The 22,068-nt window shown below is 40.0% G+C and overlaps 7 protein-coding genes and 1 non-coding gene across 17 annotated transcripts in view; 2 read left to right on the plus strand and 6 right to left on the minus strand.

Annotated features, from left to right (window-relative positions):
• Nucleotides 1-479: 479 nt before the first annotated feature.
• On the minus strand, nt 480-3,302 carry LOC104810766 (scarecrow-like protein 30). Its single transcript, XM_010537171.1, has one exon. The coding sequence runs from the start codon at nt 2,541-2,543 to the stop codon at nt 747-749; it is 1,797 nt and encodes a 598-aa protein (XP_010535473.1). The 5' UTR covers nt 2,544-3,302; the 3' UTR covers nt 480-746.
• A 711-nt stretch (nt 3,303-4,013) lies between these two features.
• LOC104810770 (thymidylate kinase) lies at nt 4,014-6,124 on the minus strand. 5 transcript variants are annotated; one of them, XM_010537176.1, is made up of 7 exons: nt 6,023-6,124; nt 5,754-5,817; nt 5,099-5,449; nt 4,829-4,940; nt 4,694-4,753; nt 4,410-4,514; nt 4,014-4,321 (listed from the first exon to the last, which is right to left on the minus strand). In XM_010537176.1, the coding sequence occupies exons 1-7, from the start codon at nt 6,078-6,080 to the stop codon at nt 4,205-4,207; spliced, it is 867 nt and encodes a 288-aa protein (XP_010535478.1). In that variant the 5' UTR covers nt 6,081-6,124; the 3' UTR covers nt 4,014-4,204. The 5 variants fall into 5 exon arrangements, with proteins under 5 accessions (XP_010535478.1, XP_010535477.1, XP_010535480.1 ...); XM_010537175.1 differs by having other exon boundaries at nt 5,099-5,452; XM_010537178.2 differs by having other exon boundaries at nt 5,754-5,814; nt 6,023-6,070.
• Nucleotides 6,125-6,390: 266 nt separating this feature from the next.
• LOC104810771 (telomere repeat-binding protein 2) lies at nt 6,391-10,432 on the minus strand. 4 transcript variants are annotated; one of them, XM_010537181.1, is made up of 10 exons: nt 10,085-10,432; nt 9,103-9,292; nt 8,300-8,987; nt 8,068-8,208; nt 7,924-7,986; nt 7,769-7,848; nt 7,397-7,611; nt 6,968-7,294; nt 6,813-6,876; nt 6,391-6,729 (listed from the first exon to the last, which is right to left on the minus strand). In XM_010537181.1, exons 2-10 carry the CDS (start codon nt 9,181-9,183, stop codon nt 6,574-6,576), a joined length of 1,815 nt encoding a protein of 604 aa, XP_010535483.1. In that variant the 5' UTR covers nt 9,184-9,292; nt 10,085-10,432; the 3' UTR covers nt 6,391-6,573. The 4 variants fall into 4 exon arrangements, with proteins under 4 accessions (XP_010535483.1, XP_010535485.1, XP_010535482.1 ...); XM_010537183.1 differs by having other exon boundaries at nt 8,074-8,208; nt 9,103-9,298; XM_010537180.1 differs by having other exon boundaries at nt 9,103-9,298.
• Nucleotides 10,433-12,676: 2,244 nt separating this feature from the next.
• Nucleotides 12,677-16,215, minus strand: LOC104810773 (oxysterol-binding protein-related protein 3C). Its single transcript, XM_010537184.1, has 10 exons — nt 15,985-16,215; nt 15,240-15,333; nt 15,030-15,146; nt 14,882-14,954; nt 14,675-14,793; nt 14,456-14,577; nt 14,087-14,263; nt 13,829-13,973; nt 13,576-13,754; nt 12,677-13,129 (listed from the first exon to the last, which is right to left on the minus strand). The coding sequence occupies exons 1-10, from the start codon at nt 16,080-16,082 to the stop codon at nt 12,889-12,891; spliced, it is 1,365 nt and encodes a 454-aa protein (XP_010535486.1). The 5' UTR covers nt 16,083-16,215; the 3' UTR covers nt 12,677-12,888.
• A 253-nt stretch (nt 16,216-16,468) lies between these two features.
• On the plus strand, nt 16,469-18,329 carry LOC104810775 (uncharacterized protein C20orf24 homolog). Its single transcript, XM_010537189.1, has 4 exons — nt 16,469-16,741; nt 17,163-17,266; nt 17,901-18,030; nt 18,107-18,329. Exons 1-4 carry the CDS (start codon nt 16,628-16,630, stop codon nt 18,143-18,145), a joined length of 387 nt encoding a protein of 128 aa, XP_010535491.1. The 5' UTR covers nt 16,469-16,627; the 3' UTR covers nt 18,146-18,329.
• On the minus strand, nt 18,181-20,669 carry LOC104810774 (PGR5-like protein 1A, chloroplastic). Of its 3 annotated transcripts, none has more exons than XM_010537185.1 (8): nt 20,345-20,669; nt 19,993-20,055; nt 19,792-19,878; nt 19,158-19,395; nt 18,853-18,926; nt 18,631-18,729; nt 18,417-18,505; nt 18,181-18,272 (listed from the first exon to the last, which is right to left on the minus strand). In XM_010537185.1, exons 1-8 carry the CDS (start codon nt 20,573-20,575, stop codon nt 18,230-18,232), a joined length of 924 nt encoding a protein of 307 aa, XP_010535487.1. In that variant the 5' UTR covers nt 20,576-20,669; the 3' UTR covers nt 18,181-18,229. The 3 variants fall into 3 exon arrangements, with proteins under 3 accessions (XP_010535487.1, XP_010535490.1, XP_010535489.1); XM_010537188.1 differs by having other exon boundaries at nt 18,184-18,272; nt 18,365-18,505; XM_010537187.1 differs by lacking the exon at nt 18,181-18,272 and having other exon boundaries at nt 18,298-18,505.
• A 175-nt stretch (nt 20,670-20,844) lies between these two features.
• TRNAG-UCC lies at nt 20,845-20,916 on the minus strand. The gene has a single exon. It is a non-coding gene; the product is annotated as a tRNA-Gly (tRNA).
• An 883-nt stretch (nt 20,917-21,799) lies between these two features.
• The window catches only part of LOC104810777 (sucrose transport protein SUC2-like), a 2,787-nt gene continuing 2,518 nt past the window's right edge, over nt 21,800-22,068 (plus strand). Inside the window, exon 1 of the mRNA XM_010537191.2 lies at nt 21,800-22,062. Coding sequence (XP_010535493.1) covers nt 22,005-22,062 — 58 coding nt within the window. The 5' untranslated portion in view covers nt 21,800-22,004. The remainder of the gene's footprint in view (nt 22,063-22,068) is intronic.

Raw genomic sequence — 22,068 nt, forward strand, 5'->3', positions numbered from 1 at the left:
TGGAAAGCCGATGGGCGAAGACACACAACAACTACCGCCGACATAAAAGGTCAGTAGTAAATGTCGAAGACTTATCTAGTAGGACTAGTAGTAATAAGTACTGTGCTGTTGACTGGTCAGCTGGGTCAATGGTCAAAGTTAGTGATATAAAGTGTTGCCCATGAAGGAGAAAAACATTGAAAGCTTTCTAAATCTTGATGGGATAATCGGAAGCTTTGCTCTTTTCGTTTTTTGCGAGATTCAGTTATATTTTCTTGAAACATTTATTGCTTTTGAAACTAACAAGATATCCTTGTTTTTCTGTGCCCAAACAAGCCTTGTTTTTCCAATTTATTTTTGCATTTTATGATTTTTATGAATCTTTGTCATCCACCTAAGGAAAATGATTAAGAAGTGGGGAAAATAGTCATAAAAGTAAGTAGGAGTCTTTACCTGGCCTGAGGAATTGGACAATGATTTTGGGTGAATGAAGAAAGACATGCTTTACCAAACTCCTTTTTATTATTTAACAATGTAATGATAATTATGATATCATACAAAAAACACCCAAGATATTCTAAAGATGTTCCAACATAAGATCATCTAAATGATTTCTAGTTTTGGATGCAATCTAATGGATAAAAAAAAAGATGTACTCTCATTGGGTAAAAAAGACGCATTACACTACAGCTATGTGAAAGAGCAAATCCCAGGAAGGATCTACGAATTTATGTTTTCTAGTGGTTACAAGATTGATTTGTCAACTTCTACGCAGGTTTCCAGCAAGAAAGAGCGTGGATGACTCTTCCTTTCCAGCCCTGAAACAGCCAGTGGTTATCAGTGTCAATCACAAAGTCCCTATGAAACCCTTTTCTCACCATCTCCGCAGCTTCTTCCGTGATCTCTCTGCTCAGTTTGACAGGCTTGAAGCCAGCTCTCATTGTCCTAACTTGCCACTGCTTGTAAGTTTCAGGCCTGTCTACCCGCTCTGCCCCTTCACAGGCAATCACATTCACAGCATCTCTCATGAACAGCTCCTTCTCTAACAACGTCCTGTACTCATCCTCTGCTTGCATTGTTGTCTCGATCATGTCAAAGATTGTCGAGAAATGGAAGAGCGCTTCTCGGAACCTCGACACGAAGAAGGGAGAATTGTACATCCCGTTAACCTCTCCGAAGACAAAGAGGTCGGGATTGATGTCTCTGAATAGCTTCAGAACCATGTCTCTTGGAGAGTTCATGGACACGGTTTCGTCTGGAGTGTAACGGAGCCGGTACAAGCAGTTGACAACCGCTGTCTCTTCTCGATCGATCACTAGTTCATCGAGACTGATGGTTTCCCACTTCTTTGCTATGAAGCTGTACTCAAATGGGATGTTGAATCTATCACAGAACCTTTTCAATCTCCGACCAGTCTCCTCTGCCCGTTCCGACGGGTGGAATCCCCGTTGTGGAAGCTCGATACCAGTTATGCGGAGTAATGGTGGTCCACCTGGTCGGTTGGACAGTGCTTGTATCAGACAAGCCCATTGGAATCCGTAGAGAATCCCGAAATCGATGATGTGAAGCCTGGTTGCTTTCGAAGCAAGTTGGAAGATTGTCTTGTTAGCGACATGGTAAGACATTTTGTTGATGGGACAAGCCTGAACCATCACCTTGTAAGCGTTCAAGGTATCCACCATTGATGTTCTGACGCAAGGATGTGGATAAAACACTGGTGGCGTCTCTGGGGATCCAGCAAAACGAGCCTCAAGCCCTTCCGCGAAGTAAAAGGCCAATCTCTGCATTCCATTGCCATGCCTTTCTGAGTGTGATCTTATCTCTTTCAGTTTCTCTGTCGCTGTCCTGTTGTCAAAACTCGCCACGGCTTGAGCGCATTGCATCAGGAGATTCCGGAGATCGACGGGCTCGGGATTTAGCCTCCGGGACCGGTTCGACGAGCCCTTTGCTCGTCCGGCTCTGTTCTTGTGACTCTGATTTTCCGGCGAGTGTGGTGATGATTCTTGGTCATGATGCCTCCCTGTGCACAACAAGAGTACGTCCTCGAACTTTTCTGCCATCTCCATCTCAAATGATATTGCAGGTTGCTTCTTTGTTCGGCCATTTTCAAGGCTATCATCATCCCTACGATGATACCTTCTCTGTGATTCCCCGTACAGAACACTTTCAGGCGACCCAGTAAGACCTGAAGCCGGTTGATGCGAGCTACTTGCTGTGCTGAAGTTTCCGGTGAAGTTATCGGATTGGTCGGAAAGACCAGGGGTTTGATCGGATTGGTCGTGGAGGGCTTCGTAGAAGGATCTCTCGGCGGCTTGAAGGGCAGAACTGTCATGAAAGTTGAAAGAGTGATGGCAATCGAGATCTTCTTCCATCAACATGTGGTTGATGTAACTGAGAACAGGAAAATCTTCCAAACAGACAGGCGAATCACCAGAGGGAGGAGGAGGGTTGTCGTGTTGGGCTTTGCGGAAACAGGTGAGAGAACTGTTCATGGGATTGCAGCAAGTTCCCGACCCGTTCTCGAAGCGGAACTCGTCAATGGATACCTCAAGAAGAGCATCCATGGCAGAAACAAAAACCCACCGAAAAGAAAATGTCAAAAGAAGAGGAGACGAGGCCGAGCACTTTTCTATTGGATTTCTTTTTTCGGTTACATGGTCATGTGAACACACAGTTAAGAGATGTTGATATATAGAGTGAGAGATGTGTCTTGCCCTTCTTTACCTTTTTTTTTTTTTTGCTGACAGGGAAAAAAAGAAAGAACTTTCATGAATGTGGATGGGATTCAGACAAGACAGAGAGAGACAACAAAGGTCAGTACATCTCTGAGACTTATCTTAGTCACATGAGACATAAACTTTGTTATTTTTTTTGTCTTCAAGTAAATGTTCTTTTAAGGAGGGATGATGATCTTGCTGGCCAAGGAATTGGGCAAAGATTTTGGGTGAAGGAAGAAAAGACTGTTTACCAAATCTTATTATTCAACAATACATATACACACATCTATATATACACATAAATAATATTTTTTAAAAAGAGCACTTATCCATGTTTCATTGTAGAGTCAGAAATTCAAAAGGAACGAGGCCCCATCAGATTCCTTATAATCATATATTCGCACCATAATTTCCTCTATAATACATAGAAACGTGGTGTCAAATACCGAAATATAACTGTCTGAGGTGACGAAAGAAAAAAAAAAATCTTTCAATTTATTTATGGAAATAATAAATTAGTTGAATTTCAATTTCTGCAAAATCGGTTAGCTCACACCGTTCAAATACTTCATTTGATCAAATAGGCTAATCAGAAAATGTCTGAGATTTGTTTGTTGGGTTTGATAGTCAAAGGGGAGGGAGCAAAACAATCAAGATGAAGGCGACTTGGTTATCCAGATTCATCCTCTCTGCCAAATTTATTAAATTAATTATTATTTTTTGTAATTTTCTCCCATACGTATAAATTACTCTCACACACACACGTATACATATACTTGTCTCTTGCATCATTTTCTAGACATGTGTATATACATACATTCAATGGTCAATGGTCAATGGTCTTTCTTATAATCAGCTTTCTGTGTTTGGAGGAACTTGTTTTTTCTTAATAATATTTTTTTTAACTTTTTATTGTTAATAAAATACAGCGATTTGTTTCCCGATCCTCTGGAAGATATAATCGGACCAAAGGCCCGATGAATTTCTGCATTATAAAAAAAAATACAACAATTTTAAGTTACCATTACAATGGTAGTTTTTTTTGTTTGGTGGGGCATTCCGACACATAATGCAGTGTGATAGGTTTTTAGAAATTATTTAAGATGACCAGATACATTAATTTAATCGCTTACGACCTTTCACGAACTTTATTATGTAATTAAATAAAAATGTATTTAAAATACTTAAGCCCCTGCATGATTAGATTCAAGCTTTAATGTTAATAAAAAAAACTATTTTATGCGTGAATACGTCATGCATGACGCAAACAAAATTTATTGGGCTTCAAATGGACTTAAAGAGGCCCAGCATGTGACGTAAACAAGGTGTTGGCTTCAAATGGACTTCGTGCCGTTTTAATAATTGGGCTTAAAAGTATATAATGGGCCTGACCTTGTGTGAATATTGGGCTTGGGCCAACGAGTGAAAATTGGGCTTTTTCCACTTAACTTGAAAAAAAAAAACTATAATGAATGCAAATCGTGAGTTGAAAACGCCGAGAGGGAGCTTCAGGCTGACCAGAGGGGAGAAAGGGGCTTTCCTGTTTTACACTCTTTAACTTCGTCTAACACAGCTTCCTGGAGCTGCTTCTCCACGTCCTCCATGCTCTGGCTTGCATCTATTATCTGAACATGAACATCAAAACAGTATCAGTAACAGACTGATCTCATCTGCAATGGCCTATCCAGTTATTGTAGCCGAAGAATCCTTTACCTTCCACGATGAATCGCGGAGAGTTCGGTAGACGTCTGCAACTTTTCTCTGAAATTCTAGCTGCTCGTACCTCTCACCTCCATAGCCACCTCTTTCAGCAGCTTTCTGATCATTTTTTAAGTGTTCAGGAATCAGAAATCACAAACACAACAAAAAACAGTGAACATATATTTCTCAGGGAAAATCCAAGGATCAGAGTTCATTAATCAATCCTTAAAGTCATCACCTTTAGGATGAATTTAGCACATAAATTCCTCTCTAAGTCATTTATCATCTCTACTAACCTCAGGTGAAATGTCAAGATAAAGTACCACATCTGGAGCCAGTAACCCAATCTCCGGTGACTGCGAAAAAATACACAAACCCAGATACATCAATGAGAAAAGGTGAAAGACACGGGCAAAATCTGAAGCCTTTACCTTGCACCAATTAACATCGAGTCCTTTAGCAGAAGAGAAAGCCACACCAGAATAAGAGTAGCGATCAACAATAAGGGTCGTGCCAGTTTTTAGTTTTTCTTCCATCAATGACCTGGATTCTCGACATGCCAAACAGCATATGTGAGAGAGAATAGATGCCATGTGAACTAAGCATTTCGACAAAATTTGTGTACGAAAATTCTGACAATCTACATCAATCCAATCTAAAGGTTATATTGAGACAACAATGAGATAGATAGATAAAAGAACCTTTTCTCCCATCGATTGGCACTGAATAGAAGATGGATTGTGCGATCATCCAACTGTGATTCATTCGAGAGATATGCGGATATCATCTGACCAACACTCGTGGTTCTATCCGGAAATCTCCATAACTGAGCCGAATGTCCCAAACCCTCCAAGAAAGAGACAACTTTAGTACATTGTGTCGACTTGCCACTACGATCTAGTCCTTCTAGAACAATCAAGGCGCCTCTTGGCTCACTACTCCCACATCTGAGACCAGAAGAGTTGCAATTCTCCATCCGGACAGACGAGTTTGAGTACTTGAGGGGTTGTGAGGAATAGTTCACGGAATGTCGCACTGCCGGGGATCCAAACCTTCTAGAAACTAACACACGTCTATCAGATGAGGTAAATCCAAATAGCAATCACGAGGGCCAAAAGACCACAAAACATAAAGTTCAAATCCAAAATTTTCTAGGACAGTTTGGTTCAAATCTAAAGCACACTTAAAATGGTACTCTCCAAATCTCACGATAAATTTCGTTCTCAGAATTCTCTGCACTACACACTCCTTTGATTCAAGAGAGCAACGTAAACAACGAGGGGCAACATCACAAAACTCAAAAGGTCAAAACTTTAAGCGCAAAAACCGCATGGAAGAGTATATCGGTATACTTACAAAGCCTTAAACCCCAAAAACGAGCAAGCCCGGGTCATGCCCTTTCCTGCTAGAGCCTGCTCTACTATAATTCCAACCAAAAAAAAGAAAACATCACTCATTCGGACGATTTCAAATCTGCATTGCCCAGCCAAACGAAGAACAATCGATCTTAAGAAGCAGCAACAACACTGTTTCCGCTAAGAAGAGAGGGGAAGAAAGCTCCCAAAAGAATCGAGCAACGAAGAGAGAGGATGGAAAAAAAAGAAGAAGAGAAGAACATAACTCACCGAGGTTTGGAAGAGAATCTGTCTGAGGGTTGGTCGTGGCGAAATGTTTAGGGTTCATGTGCCTCTTCCTCTTTCCTATTTTTCCGCCATATATTAAGGTAATATGGAGATTAACGGAGAAGGAAAGGGTAATTTCGGAACAGTGCAGATTAGGGAACAGCGTTTTAACCGCTTAGCGTTACTAATCGCAGAACGTCTACCGCGGACACAAACGCCACCGCTTTTCTGTCCCCAATTGGATTGGACACGTCGAACGCCATACAATCTGAAAAGCATGAATCTGATCTGACGTCCAAAAATAAACGAAGAAATTCAAATCTCAAAAAAATCTAATTGTGAAAATAAAAAATAGAAAAGACATGTGAATGTGACAAAACAATTTGCAACAAATCCGCGTTAGAAAACGCTCTTTATTCCAATTTAAAATGTACACCAAAAAAATAACCCCAAACGAAGAGCAGACCACACACTCCTATGTTAGGAATTTTACAGAGGATCATATAACATTACAGTAGTTGTAATAATAATACACAGAGAGGAAACTGCAAGATTCACATGGCGGCTGTTGCTGCTTTTAGCTGTTGCTGCTGCTGAGCCCAGTACGAGTGAGCGTTCAGAACTCGGTCCAGAAGCTCCTGCGGCATGGGCTCTCCCCTTCGCTGTTGCGGCGTTATCCTCGCCGTGTGCACCAGCGTTTTCCATTTATCCTGTCAACACCCCACCATGCCTCGAAACTTTCAAGTGATTTTGTGAAACGAGTAAACTATATGGAGAAAGTTTTGATACGAACCTTCAGATCGACATAGGTACGATGATCCGCATTCTCGAAAGCTCGGAGCTTTATGTCTCGCCACCTGCGCTTTTCAGATTTCAATCAAGAATCAGAGAAAAAGTCAGAAATACCAAGGAGGAATCTGTCTTTGCCGCTCCAATTCTTTTTTTTACCTTCCGGTTCCGAGTTTCTCAACAGCCTGAACCAATGCCTCTACTTCAGCAACAGAGAAAGGTCGACGGATTCTGCGATGTGCAGCTTGCTGCTGCTCAGCCCTTTTTGATTTACGGCTTGGAGGCCGAGGGGCCAATGCGGTTACCGACCTGGGAGCCATGGCCGGTGCCTCCTCCATAGGAACCAAAGCTCTAGAATCATCTTTTCCGCTCTTTTCACCATACGAATCAGAAGAGCATGCAACCGAGTCAAGGACAGAGTCCAACATATTACCCACATGATCATCACAGCCATGCAGATGAGATATGGTGTCCACTGGTGGGTATCTGGCAGACAGAGAGAGAGAGAATCAGACCCTAAGCTTCATTCAAAAGATTGAAACTTTTTTATCATTGGAGTGACTTGATTTGGGGATAGAAGAGTCTAACCTGGTCAAGGGCAGAGGAGTGTGGCAGGGAAGAGGGGAGGCTTCAGAGCTTGGCTCAAGGCAGAAACCCAGAGAGTCTAAGTGGGTATTGTCCTGAGAGATTCCTGTCTGAAGAAGGGTTTTGCTGTCATCTCGGACTTTCTTTCCCTGAAGCATCAGACCAACACGAATTCCACCACCGCCCAGTACACTGGTCACTGCCTCCATTACCGTTCTCTGCAGAATGAAGGACAAGGTAACAGAAAAGGGTGAGGAATAATTCAACAACAGAGTCAATATTATTATTTTAAGATCTTCAAGGGAACAGCAAGACGTGAATCAAGAAAAGATTAGACCTTTATGTGAAAAAAAAGGGCCGGGAATTGTCATTTACCTTCAGGGATCCAACAGTTGCAGTTTCTGGAATCTCTATGAAAAGTTCGGGAACCCTAAAAGACTTTATCCGCATCCTCACTGAGCGAAAAAAGCATCTTGATATGTTAGTATAACAAAATAACGCTTGGATAAGAATCAGAGATTCATTGTTACCATGAGAGTCCCTTGATACATACGACCCATTCTGACATTTCAATGAAGAAATTGTTCGGCTTCCTGCAAATCGGTTTGTAGGAATCACATTAGATAAGAGCTACAAGATCTCGGTAATGGTTTAGAAGAGCCAAATCAGCTTACCCCTACCCATCTTTCGGGCCAGATTATAATCATCAGAATTCAATTCAGAAATGTAGTCAAAGTATCTCCTTTTCTTGATAGGATAATTCCTCTGATGGTGCAAGTAATAATTTCTCTTTGCAGAATACCAGGGCTTCACATCTGCAAAACCAAGCACGTGTTCACCACATAATCATTCACCATATTTATTCAAGTTGCGAGGAAAATCAAGAACCCTAGACGAGATCATTACCAGCATTTTTCGTTCCTCCTTTCCAATATCTAGAAGCCAATATCTTCCTGATTCTTCTGTCTCCAATGCGCGGCACATGCCTACATGATCTCTTGGTCGTACTACGGTGGCTGTACCCTGAGAAGTTTTCATCATCATCTCTACTAACTAAATTTACATCATCCCGAGAGCCATGGAAAACATCTTTCCCACATACTGGCAGTTCGGGGATACTACTACTACCTCCTAAACTAACTACAACATCAGGTTTCACTTCCAGAACTACTGGATCGCCATTGACATCAGGTTTAAATCCCTGATCAAAGCTTCCAACTTCACATGAATCACTACGATCTGAGTTACCCAAACCCTCCACTGCATTCTCGAGGTTTTCAATCATCAAAGAATCATCAGGGTTTGTTATAGCGGAGCTGGGTCCACAATGGACATCATCACATGAACTCGGGGCTCCTGTAAAATGTTTGTCTCCGCAGAAACTTTCCACCTTTACGGGCTTCTCTTCATCTGGGAATTCATTCTTTACGGTATTTTGTAGAGCTAAACACTTTTCTTTGCTCCCAATGATCGGGGTTTCGCTAGCCGACTGGAAATTCCCGCTCTCAAGCAGCAACGTTCCGGCTACAGTTGCCAATAAGTCAAACGCACGCATTCTATCATCTCCACAATTCTTCTCAAAGATACGCTTCTTCTGAAGAAAAGCAAACGAACAATGCAAGTCATTAAATAAATGAATCATCCATCCAAGAAACAATGGCGAATTTGTCACAATCGAAAGCAAAATACGTCAAATATAGAGCTTTTACCCGAGCAGATCTGCGTGCTCGTGCATTAGCAGGTAACCGGTAGCCATTGTCTCCAAATTCTAACCTCTTATGTGATACCATTTCCCGAGATGCATACCAAAATACCACAATCGCCACAAGCGAGAAGCCTGACTTTCCAACTGCTTACCACCAGTTTTGCCAACTCGAATGAAGCAATCAATCACCGTACCTGTAACTATAAACCAGGGCGAATTATATGAAAACCAAGAAAGATCAATTTCACACATTAAATTAGCCCAAACAGACTATGAATCTTATACACTGATGTGCACCAAACTGTTCATCAGACCAAAACAACAGAAACTCGGAATGACCCTATAAAAAAAATTGAGAACTTGGAATAGTTCGTCAGCAAGATCTGTCATTTGGAAGCAACCCAAAGGCAACTTATGAAGGAACATGAAGATGAACATTAAAAAGGACAAATCTCCAACATTTCTCATTTGTTCAAACTTCAATGTATTTACGTATGTATTATGTTTTCAAGCAATGTCCCTTCGCCCAGAGAAAATTAGCTTAAACCACAGTAAAACCCTAAAGAACAGGTTACCCGAAAATCGAGAGCCCAATACGTTTCCGGCAATTTGGCCACAGGAAGATCCCAAAACCTTAACAGAAACGTAAATCAGGATTGAGCTCTAGACAAAAAAGCATCGATCTAGGGACCGAATGAAAGCTCAGGACAACAGATCACACAGTTCAAAATCTAAGATCGGGTTTCACAGATCGGACTTCATCCAAGATGGAATTGTGGATAGATAGCAAGAAACCCACGAAGGCGACGGAGAAAGGACGAGACTCAAACATGAAAATTTGAGAATTCTCGGGCACTTTTACCACCGAACTTTCTATGAAAACGAAAACTTTCCTCAAATTTCCAACAGTTTCTCGGTAACCAAACAAAAAAGAGCCTTTCGACAATTTCGACAAGACAACCCATGAAAAGCTTCCAATTACTCACCTTTAATACCCCAATCCTCAATTTCCAGACGATTACTCGAAAAAAAGTCAGAAACACGGGCGAATTCTCCGGCAAATGCGAGATCGGAAAAAAAGAAAGAAAGAAAGAAAGCAAATTCGCAGACGGAAACAAAGGAATCTGAATTCTCCACGGCCCTCACACCAAACGTTTACCCATCTGTTCCTCTAACCCATGTTTTACCGAGAAAGTGACGGAAAATTTTTACTTGTTTCAAACGCTAACCATACGAATTCTCTCACCACGACCAAATCTCAATCTCAATCTCAATCTCTCTCTCTCTCTCCTCTTTCCAGAAACAAAAACCCTTCGGAAAACCACCAGGCCTTTTTGCTTAAACCCCAATAAGCCCCTTATACTATTGACCCATCCACCGGATCTACCGGTAACACTCTTCTGTTCACCGGCTATAGCCGGTAGAACGTTTCACCTAGCGACCCGGTTCTTCCCCACGATGGCACTCTTCAGCCCTCAGATCTCGCCACGTGGCACAGATGTACCCATCACATGGCTCCCCTCCCCCCCCCTCGCCTAATTTCAATAAATACATATTTTTCTATTTTATTTTATATTTCTGGTATTATTACTTTCATGTATATGTGAATATATATATATATATATATATATGTTTTATACCCTTCTTTTCCTCCTTGAAGAGTTATCACGTTATTCGCTTTCTATATATCAGAATATTCGTTCATGCTTCTTTATGGGTTTTTTTCCTATAATGTCGATCGATCAATATCCACTTCCCATAATATTTGAAATAATAACAGTAATATTTCACATATGTTAGGGCTACAATTGCGTATGTGTCTGTATTGTATATAACAGTTTGGGCGTATGCCATAATCATCTTAATAATATAAAATGGACCGATGGGTATTAATTTTCAAATGCATAAGATAACACTATCAATAATATCAAAACAAATGCTGTAGCAAACGCGTAAAATGCAGGACCAATTGTTTGTATAATACTAATGGTTTTTACATTTTTTTACTCTGTAAAGTAATCGTAAATAATAAAAAAAAAAAGAAAGCTAAATTTGAAAAAAAAAAAGGTATAAGTGATACCTATATTTGTATTTCATCGGGAAAAAAATCTATATTTGTTATTGCAATTATCTTGGTTGCTTACATCGGACGGCACGTATTCTCTCAGATCTAAAAGCGATGGCATTTTTGTCATCGTAGTTTCTCTCTCCTACGTGGACGAGCATAGCGTTCCTATTGGTCGCTTTTTCAGTCATTTCCCAAAACACTCTCCACAACGTCGAACTTTGACGGCGTGAAAAGAATCTTCATTGAAAATAACGTTGACGCCTGACGGCTCGAGTTCCACGTAACGGCGTTAAGTTTGGGGGATAAGAGAGACGTTATGGCCCACGTATGAGGGCCCATATTTTGACAGGGATGATTATCGGAAGCGGGCCGAAGGAAAACAAATATAAAATTATAAATTAATAACCAAAGAATTTGTTTCTTTTTTCACATAAATAATAAAAGTATAAATTAAGAAAAAACAAAAACACCTATTGGCATTTGCATAGTCCCGTATCTATTTGGGGTTTATAATTGCTTTCACAACTATATAATAAATATTTAATTGAACTGTGCATAGCTGAAGAAAATTCTCAAAATGATATTTTTTTAAAATGCCCAATATAATAGTATTACTAATTAAGACTGGTTCTTTGACAAGGATTTTCGTTCTATATATAAGCTTACGAGTGAAACAACATATAGATATATATATATATACATACATATATATTGGATACGTTATCTGTTAGGATTTATTTATACAATATTATTATTTAGAAAACTGGAAATATTTAATATTTTCGTTTTCGTTTTTGTGATGTTCGCATGACAGAAATCCAAAACCACTCACCTCATATCCTTTCTTTTATTTCTTTCCTCCTCAAATGGATAAGATTATAATATATCTTTTTTTTTTTGTTGAGGATTATAATATATCAATAATACGATTGCAATGTTAGCTTCTTGCTCTTTGTTGTGTGCGTTTGTGCTTGACGTACAAAAATTGCATATTATTGAATTGTTTACTTATTTTAGTACGTCTCTTTTTTTTAAAAAATATGACATTACAAAAAGCTTGCGATGAATACACAAAATCGTCTCATATAACCCACTAGCCGGTGGTCCAGTGATGGAGAGAAAACAAAGTTATGGATTCGATTCCACTAGTGGGGATGAGAGGATGCAATTAATTGTATGACTAGAGACTGATTTCGAGTTTAGGGATTAAGTGGATCGAATGCCCGTCAAACCTTCTAATTATAAAAAAAAAATCATTTTATATAATATCAGTAGATGGCTTCTTAATATAAATAAAACGACTTTTTTCGTTCAGTGTTTTTATGATTAAAAAATGCTAAGTTAGTTAATATATGCTTATCATATGAGATTTTTATGAAATCGTACGTGTGGGTATAAACTTGGTATAGTTGAATGAAGTGTTTAAATTAATGTTTTTATTAATCGCGCGTACTCTGATTTTTTTTTTAAAAAAATTTAATTTTAATTTTATAATTTTATTGAACAAATATAAAGAAAAAACAAAACATAATCGACATCTGAGATCCGACTGAGATTATTCAGTTCCATAGGCGAAGAAGATGTGAAACACAATATCACACACTTGATGTTACAAGAAGACAACATAAATCAGATTCAACAAAGCAAGAGTTAAAACCATGACCATGCCATATAACTCATTCCTCAATAGATGAGACACTATGTGATCATCAAAAGCCTACGTCATTCCGCCGATACGTTACCGTATTGCCACGGGTTGAACTCGACGGAATTGGCATTGGCCTCTTCCCCCGAGGTGTCCGCCAAGGCTCGGTGCTCTGTGTACTTCCCGTTGTATCGGTATATCTCAAGATCTCCCCAAGGCGTAGCCGTGATTTCATCCGTCGGATCGAACCATCTCGGAGTGAACTGATGGCCCTTCTCCTCTCGTGCTCTCTTCTCCGCTCTCTGCCTCTCTTCCAGACTGCGACGAAAATGGCGATAAAAAAGGCACGTCAGCGTACTTGAACGAACAGTAAATTGGCATTTGTGGGTACCCAACCCGAGCCTACTCCTAATATAGTATATATTTTTGAAAGTTTTGAAATTTCGTGTTTAAATTCGGATTCAGATACTAAAAAAATGACCTCAAATCGAGAACCTAACAAACACGGATCCTAGATCAGGTAGTCTTGCGAGACCCAAGACAATTGTGTTTGTGTTTGGATAACCCGAAAATCTCGAACACCCGACCCATGCCCACCCCTTACGTGTGAGCTTTGAACCTAGAGTTCAATGTGCTCTGAATGCATGCCTTACAATAGAAATTTTCAGCGTTTGATTCACAATACGTTGCAAAGTTTGGCGGTTTTCTTGTTATTTCCAAAGACAAGACCATCTAGAAGAAGATAAAACTGTAATGAAATGTACCTGTGCTTCTCGGTTCCAGCTTTAGAAAGGTCGCCCTTCTCAAGAGCATATCGGTCAGGACGAAGACGCGAGTCTGAGGCCAAGAGTTTCTTTGGAGCGGTGTCGAAGCTGTTTATCTTGTGAGCGAAATGCGTGTATTGATACTTGTCGTTTTTCGGGACATCAGCTACACGCCATACCTGCAAGAAGATCCTATTCGCTTTTGACCGAATCCCAAACTGTAAAATATGTGTGGAAAAGGGTAAAAGCATGCCTCTTTCAGTTCCGTGCCTGGAAGGGGTTCCCCTTCCATATCACAAGGTTGGTAGCTCATTTTCTCGTTCCATTTTCCGGTCATCATTATTTTAGGCTCTTCATCTGCACTGTAAACATATCCGTCCACTTCATAGCGTCCAGCACTGAAATCAAAGGAGCCACATTTTGTAGAACCAAGAACACATTCGGGAAAGAGGAGTGGAGACAAGAGTTTCAAGTAACAGTAAGTAAGCTAAGGAAATATGTTTTTAAGTACCCGAACCAACCACATGGCTGGAAGTACAACACAACTTTGTCTCCAGTTGTCAAATTCGTCATTATCATCTCCCCGGGTGAGTCAACAAAGGTCCGCCCAAATATCAAATTGTGAACTTTGGTGGGAGGCGGAACCAAATCAAGAACCACACCGTCTCTTTTCAGGACCACACGTGTTCTGCAAGCCAAAGAGACAGGCTGCGTTATCATCAGGGGAAAAAAGTGGGAAGAAGGTTGGTCTCGGCACGTAAAATTTGCATCTCAGAATAAGAAATATTAACAGCAAAGATGAAAAAATTCAACAGGATCTGATCAAAAGGAATGGCAGAAAGCAAGACAGAAATCAATTATAGAATGGAATCATAATCACCTTCCAACAGGGTAAACATCAACAGAGTTACCCAAAAATTTGGTTTTCAATTTTGATGTGCAATCGTAAGTAAAGTGCTCGTTTTCAGAATGACCAGCACTCATCGGGGGATGATGACTAACCTGAAAGAAAAGCAAAAGAAAAATGTTGTAAAGCTCTCATCGTTCCCCATCCATGAACAGAACAGTTGATAGAAAACCGAAAATCTCAACGCTGGACCTGCTCAGAAATAAATGAGATTCCGCCATGGTTGACCATCTCATAAGTCTCCCCAAGAATAGGGTTGAAGGGCTTCCAAGTTCGTTGGTAGGCAAAGTAAACAGATATAGCCCATGATGCTGAAGAACAATATCGCATTCGACACCGAGAAATTAACTATCATCCTTAAGTCAGAAGTCAAATAGAAATTTGTAAGTATATGCTTACAGGCATATACTAGACGCAGGTATGGATCCTCGCATTCATCTGCTTGGTCCAACAAGTGGGAATACTCCATTAACTGCAAGAACATGCTGAAAATGTTATCCCGTGTAAGAAAAGGACAGATCTTCGATGACAGAGAAACAGCACAGACCTCTGCCATCTTCTGGAGCATGGTCATAGGCTCAAATATAATAACTGGAAGAGTCACCATGGACGTGACATCTGAACCTATATACTTCTGCATCATCTTCCAGTAACTATCTCGTTCCTGTTAAGAACAAAAGATAAACTGTAAACATCATACTGAAATTTCAAAGAACCCGTTAGCCACAATCATAAAAGTCGAGGAACAGAGACATACTTCCTGCCTCCACCTTCCTCTCTGAGCTTCCTCTTCAGCATCTTCCTTGCCACCCTCTGGATTTATGACTTCAACCCCTTCATAACCAAGTAACCTGCAAGAAATAGTTGCAGTATTAAACACCATTATCCAATCTATACCCAAATTCATGCATTTGAACACGCAAGAAAAGAACCGTAATTGAATATTTGCTTTCACAACAATTCAATCAGCTTTGAATGCTATGCTCTTCTGGTAAAGCATCGGAACACGAATTTCGTCAACCAGAACACAAATGGTAAAATATATAAGCCCGACAAAAACCAGATCAAAACAGTTCTTCTCAGCACCCTGACAAAAACAATCTCAGACAACAGAACAGAAGTGGCTTGAGGTAGATACTAATCACTCTAACACTTCATAACGATTTTCCTACAAGCAAAACTTACTGGAGAACTTGTAACTGTTTAGATGCGTTTTTAGAACTGATAACAAAACTATCCACTGATCATGAAATCCTGATTTCAAATGCAACGAAAAGGCCCTGAAGATTCCAAATCTACAAAAAAGAACAATAAGTTTCCGCCATCAAATAGAGATCCGAAACACAATACGTTTCATCATAAAGTCAACAGATTACCATTCGATTAATCGAACATCGAATAACAATCGAAGACAAAAGCTTTTTCTCGAGGGCTTACGCACAAAGACAGAACAAGTTCGTAAATCATACGAAATCAGAAACATGCGATCTCAAGAAACTGACCCGTTGACGGATCTCGACATGGCAGTGCCGAACATGGAGAAGCCGGAAGTCATGGCGGAGAAAAACCCCTTGCTCTCGTTCTTCTTCGGACTCCCCATTCTCAATCTCTCCGAATTTCCTCCTTCTGTAAGAACCAGAATTCGAATATCTTCGGATACGATACGAAACTCGATCGATCGCCTTCGGAATTCGGAAATGAAGCTTCGGACCAGGGAGAGACGAAGACATACGAGGAGAGTGGAAATTAGAAAGCGAAACTGGTTCGATCTATAATTATCTTAAATGTCAGGGACTGTAATTGCAAATTAACTAATTCTAAAAATTAATCGTCTAATCACGTTAATTAGGGACAGAAACCATTAATTAATTATCTTCTAATCACGTGCTTTTTGTCAGAATTCCTAATTTCTATTTATTTTAACATTAATTTTTTTTATTTTTCTCCAATCATTGTGCAATCCAAAATCGTTTAATATGCCCACAACCAGTCACTTGTATCCCACTTGCTCGATCGAAGAACCCTAATTGAAAATCCGGAATTTTCTGAATTTCTGCAACCGGAGCTCCAGATTTCCGATCTTCAAAAACTCGAACTTCGAGTACCGCTTTGATTTCGGAATTTTATTTCATCTTTTTTGTGAGGATGAAAGAAGGGAAATCAGCCAAGTTGAATCATCAACAGCATAATCACCAGAACGTTCACTTGTCTCCTTCGACACTTGCGAAATTGTTCGATCCTGATGCTTCATGGGACAAGGTAAGGTTGTTCTTCCGCCGTATTTTGCAATGTCGATTCTCGTTTGGCTTTAGATAAGATTCCCCGGTTGTTCTTAGTGAAACCCGCTCGCCAATTCCATGAAAAAGGCAAAAACTTTGCTCGAATCAAGTTGTAATTTATCTGCAAGTTGCAGAAGATTACCGGAAACCACCAAAGGGATGTGATTTGGGATGTCATATGAAACAATTCATTACATTCTAGGAGACCCTTTGTCTCTTCATGGGGTTCAATCGATTTGTGGACAAGGATTAACGATTGTTGATATAGATTTGGGTTTAGAATGTATGGAATTAGGGATTGTTGATAATAGTTTTGGGTTCAGAATGTTTGGAATTATGGATTTGTTGATAATAGATTTGGGTTCCGAATGTGTGGAACTAAGGATTTGTTGATGGTGCAGGATCAACTGGGAGATGTGTTGCATTGGATCAGGCAAGTGGTGGGATTGATCTGCGGATTGATATGCGGAGCCATACCTCTGGTTGGAGGCATGTGGATCATCGTGTAAGTGAAATCTCTCGATCCTGCTAAAGTTTTCTCGGTTTCGTCTGTTCTCAGCCGTTCATCATTGCAAATCAAGATGATTTGCTATTTGGATTGGATGTTAGGGAAGTCATAGTAGATCCAATGTAGGGTGTGAAGGTACATTTGTTCCTTCTTCGGTTTCTTAAGAGTGAGATCTGATTACATTGAAACGATCCCCTTCGGGTTCTGCAGGTTTCTCTAGAAGATTTGAACACTGGAATAGTTCTGATCCATTAAATCATGTAATATTTGCTTGTTTGATGTAGGAAATAGCATTTTCGGTTTTAGAAAAAACATAACGGTGCAGTGTTTATATTGAATTCGGTTAAGTTCGATTTCTACTCAGGTTTAGTTTAGATTTTATCGTCAAAGAAATGTTCGTTTTTTCGATAAATTTTGTATTCAGTTTTGAATTAATTCGGATACGATAGTTCGGTTATAGAGAAATTATATCCATTTGGTTTTTATTTCAAATCCAATTCGAACACAGTTAAGTTTTAGAGAAAACATACGGGTTCGGTTTTTATGTCAGATTCGATTCAGATACAGATATGTTGTATTCGGTTGGGTTAAAGCTTATCGGAGTTTGATGATTGGAGTTTTCATAATGCAGATTCTTGGCAATATCCTCTGCAATAGTGTATGGCTATTACAAGATGATTCTAAAGGTGGACGAGGAAGATTTTGGAGGCCATGCCGCCTTACTACAGGAAGGCCTCTTCGCATCATTGACACTATTTCTGGTACCTTCCCAAATCCACAATACAAAACTTTCCGACATTTTTAATACCCGTATCCTAACTTTTTTCCGTTCGTCAGCTCGCGTGGATTCTCGTCTATAGCTTGGCACACTTCTGAAACGTTACCGAGAACATTTACCCGACCCCCCGAGGCAATCAATCTTCAGAAGCAGGGATCATATGAATGAACATTCTTTTTTTCTCAGTTGCAAATGTTTGTCCTGTGACTGATGTATGTTACTCTCCTGCGGGAAAGCATTACCAACTCTGTTATGTCGGCAATTGAATCTGGTTTTATTTTCTCTCTGTCTGGAAAAAGGATACAAGAAGAAACAACATGAAAGCATCTTTTTTTGCAAGAGAAGAAGTTTTGTATTTGCAGGGTCTACATCATCTTTGAACGCCGATTTCTTCTTTGCCGCGACACGAGGTATATCCTGCCGTAAATCCATTTCCTACCCAACGGCGAGGCGTTTTTCTGCCAGACGGAGAACGCCAAAAACACAACTTTACAGTTAATTCATCGGCTCCAGATTTCATACATTTTTTTTACATAATGGCCGATGCAACAATGGGTCCAAGTGAAGTTTTGTATTGTCTTACCTCAACTTTGGTACGGAACTCTAAGGTGCATCCACACACATGACAATCGGCTCTGTGTGCGTTACTGTTCGATTGATCAGACCTCACAAACGCAAATACCTGCACAAGTTCAATGCTTTCGTGATAAAGATCAATACCCGGGACATTGAAATGGGATTCAAGAAAGATGTAAATGATATTTCAGTATAAGGAGAGAGGGGTGAGAAGAAGCAAAGGACTGACCTCTTCCCCACAGTTAGGGCATGCTCCTCTGAGAGCCGCTAAGTCGTTTCTCCATAGCCCCTGAAGTACTCCAACTGCAAGAGGATTTGTGTTCTAAGTATATTGAGTGATAAACCAGCGGACTTTTGTTTTAAACTTTCGGTCTTGTTGAAATGAATTGGAAACAGGCTTTCTCCGGCCCACATTACTATATCAATAATCTCTCTAGACATCCATCGAAGTAAACACGTTTTCTCTTCATTTTCAGACAGGTCCACAACATATGTTTTGGTATAGTAAGCGGGAAAAAGGGAGCCTCGTCATACCTGCAGATGATGCGATGGGTGAGCCAAATGCACATCCTAGAACCGTGAAGAGGATGCCATTCAACTTAGCAGAGAAGGGCACGGAATATAATTGGCCAGAATAAGCAATCCCCAAGTCAAATGGATCTCCATAGACTAAGCTGAGGACGTAAACTGCAGGCAAAAGGCATGCTGAGCTCCCAAATACGAGAATCAAGATCCAAATGGATGCCAATGCAAAAACTTGGGATGTATCTTCCTGCCCTACAGACATATTTATCTCAATATCAATCCTTCACAAGAATAGAGAAAATGCCCACGAGCAAAAATTCAATATCTGAGGTTCAAATCGTCTAGAAAATGAAAATGGAAAGGGGAAATGTGATCCTAGGAGGTTCAATGTGGATTCTAGAGCAATAAGTTTTTGCCCATTGAGACTGCTTGATGAATCATGATTGAGAACAATCAGTGGTTCGGTTTCTCATAAGACTTTGGCTTCCAATTTAAGAGATTCAGGCTAAAATCCAGTCTATAAAAAAAGCAATTTCAGTTCTGCCTCCATATTAAACGGAAATTTTACTCAATCTGCTCTGAATTATTTGATCAGAAACATGAACACCAAAAATTCTTGAGGAAGACAAAGATGATTAATTACCTCTGCATCGGCATATGTTGATTGTCGCAAGAGACTGCACCGAGGGTACTTGACGACAGATTTCGAACCATACCACCGAAGCTTCAGCTGCAACAAACAGTCCCAAAATGCAGAAACCAATATAGAACCATATTTTGCTCCGACAGGATAGAATACATTCAACACAGATCAGTGCAAGCATGTGAACATTGGTAATCTTACCTCTACTCTATCAAACATGTCGTCAACTATCAGAGGCTTCCCGTTGTAATATGCATCCCTGGCCTATGATTGAAACCAACACATTAAACGGCAGAAACATCAGAAATTATCTTCATCATTCCCAGGCTCCATCAAGCAGAGGTCTAAATTCATAAACTTAAGTATATAAAACTGACTTCATCGGCGAGAAATTGATGGACGCGAGATTACATGAGATGCATATAAACTGTATACATACATGTGTACACATATACGACAAAATCAATGTCAGAATCTGCGAAAAATCGGGTACACACACACAAATTTGAATTTCAAAATTGACCAAAAAAAACGAAAGGATTCGTCGGCTTACTTGGCTGTAGAGAGCTTCTAGGGTTTCCTTGCTTGCCGAATCAATGGGACCAACGTAGATGCACGACGGACCTTCCTCTCGGTATGTCGTAGCGATGACGCCTCCGCCGTGGACGCGGCTCCTAGTCGAGATCCGGGCGGAGAACGCCGGAGCTTCGGCTCGATTGAAAAGCTCCATAGGCGATGACGAACCGAGCAACCGAGGCCTGATCGAGCTGCAAGAACCCGCCATGAACAGTGGAAGATTGATTGCGTCTTCTTCACTCGCCGGAACAAAATCATTTGGCCAAAACAATTTAGGCCACACGATGCGATTCGCGCGTGTACGCCACACACACCTATATAAAAAAATTAAGAAACAAATCTCTGTATGTATTCCAGATACATAAATATCTGATTGGACGATAACGCCCTTGTTGGTGCTGGTTCGCTTCGTGAGAACGACGTCGTTACGAATGATAAAACGGCAGCGTTTTATAATTTCTTTGTAGACAAAAAGGATGCGTCTGCCGGGAGTCGAACCCGGGTCTATTGCTTGGAAGGCAATTATCCTAACCGTTGGACTACAAACGCTTGTTGAATTGATAGGATCCATTTTAGAAATGTCGAATCTAAAAGAAATTCAAATGTTATTATGACAACATGCAACTACCAAATCCACATAGCACTGACAGGTAGGGGTCTCAAAAAAGCCCGAGGTCCGTTATCCGGTCCGAGTCCGTTCGTAAAATTTATGGGTTTGGACCTAAGAAATTGAAGTCCAGTCGTCCATCGGGTCAGGTCGACCCAGCCCGAAAAATGCGGGTCAAAGTGCGGGTTTGGGTCGGGCTAGCCCGGCCCGGCCCGTCGACCCGAAAAAATAAATATATTATATATTATATAATATAAAAATATATAGATATATATAAATATATATATATACATGTATAAATATATACATATTAATTCACTAATATTAAAATAAATTTTATTATTATATAAAAATTAAAAAATTTGAGTTTTAATTTCTCTTAAATTCACATATATATTAATAAATATTTTTATCAAAACTTTATTTTTTATTATCTTTAGTATATATTAATTTTTTTTCTATTTTGATAATTTTTATTAATAATTTTTATTTTTATTTTGTTATTATTTTTATTAAAAAAAAACTTGAAATCCGACCCGAACCTGAAAAAAGCCTATTGGATCGGGTCTCAGATCCAAAATTTTAAGTCCGCATGTATTTCGGGCCAGGCCGACCCAGCCCATAATTCTTTGGGTTTTTGTCGGGCGGCCCGACCATTTTGACACCCCTACTGACAGGTGAGAATTTATGAAGCGGTCATAAATGTAACCTCTGACAAGGGAGAAAGCAGCGAGTCAATGTAGATGAGAGATTGGTGGGTATCCTGGGCTTGAGCCCAAGAGCCTTATATATATATATAATATTAAACCGGAGTTTCTGTTTTATAAATCGAATTTTAATCAAAAGATGTAGAGCTGTTTGGATCATTCACACAGGATCCATGAACAGAATTTGTGCGAGATTTTCGCACATGAACAGAATCACGCGAAACAGATGCATTCATGCGGCTAGGTTTCATATACACATATATAACTCTGCTCATCATACAAAGACTATATAATCTTTCCACCGCCGCCGGATAACTGTGAAGATGGACGGAGAAGAAAAAAAGCCGGCGGCGGATATGAAGAAGATGGTGGCCGTGGCAGGCATAG

The sequence above is a fragment of the Tarenaya hassleriana genome, unplaced genomic scaffold, assembly GCF_000463585.1.
Source record: "Tarenaya hassleriana unplaced genomic scaffold, ASM46358v1 Cleome19, whole genome shotgun sequence".
NCBI lineage: Eukaryota > Viridiplantae > Streptophyta > Magnoliopsida > Brassicales > Cleomaceae > Tarenaya > Tarenaya hassleriana.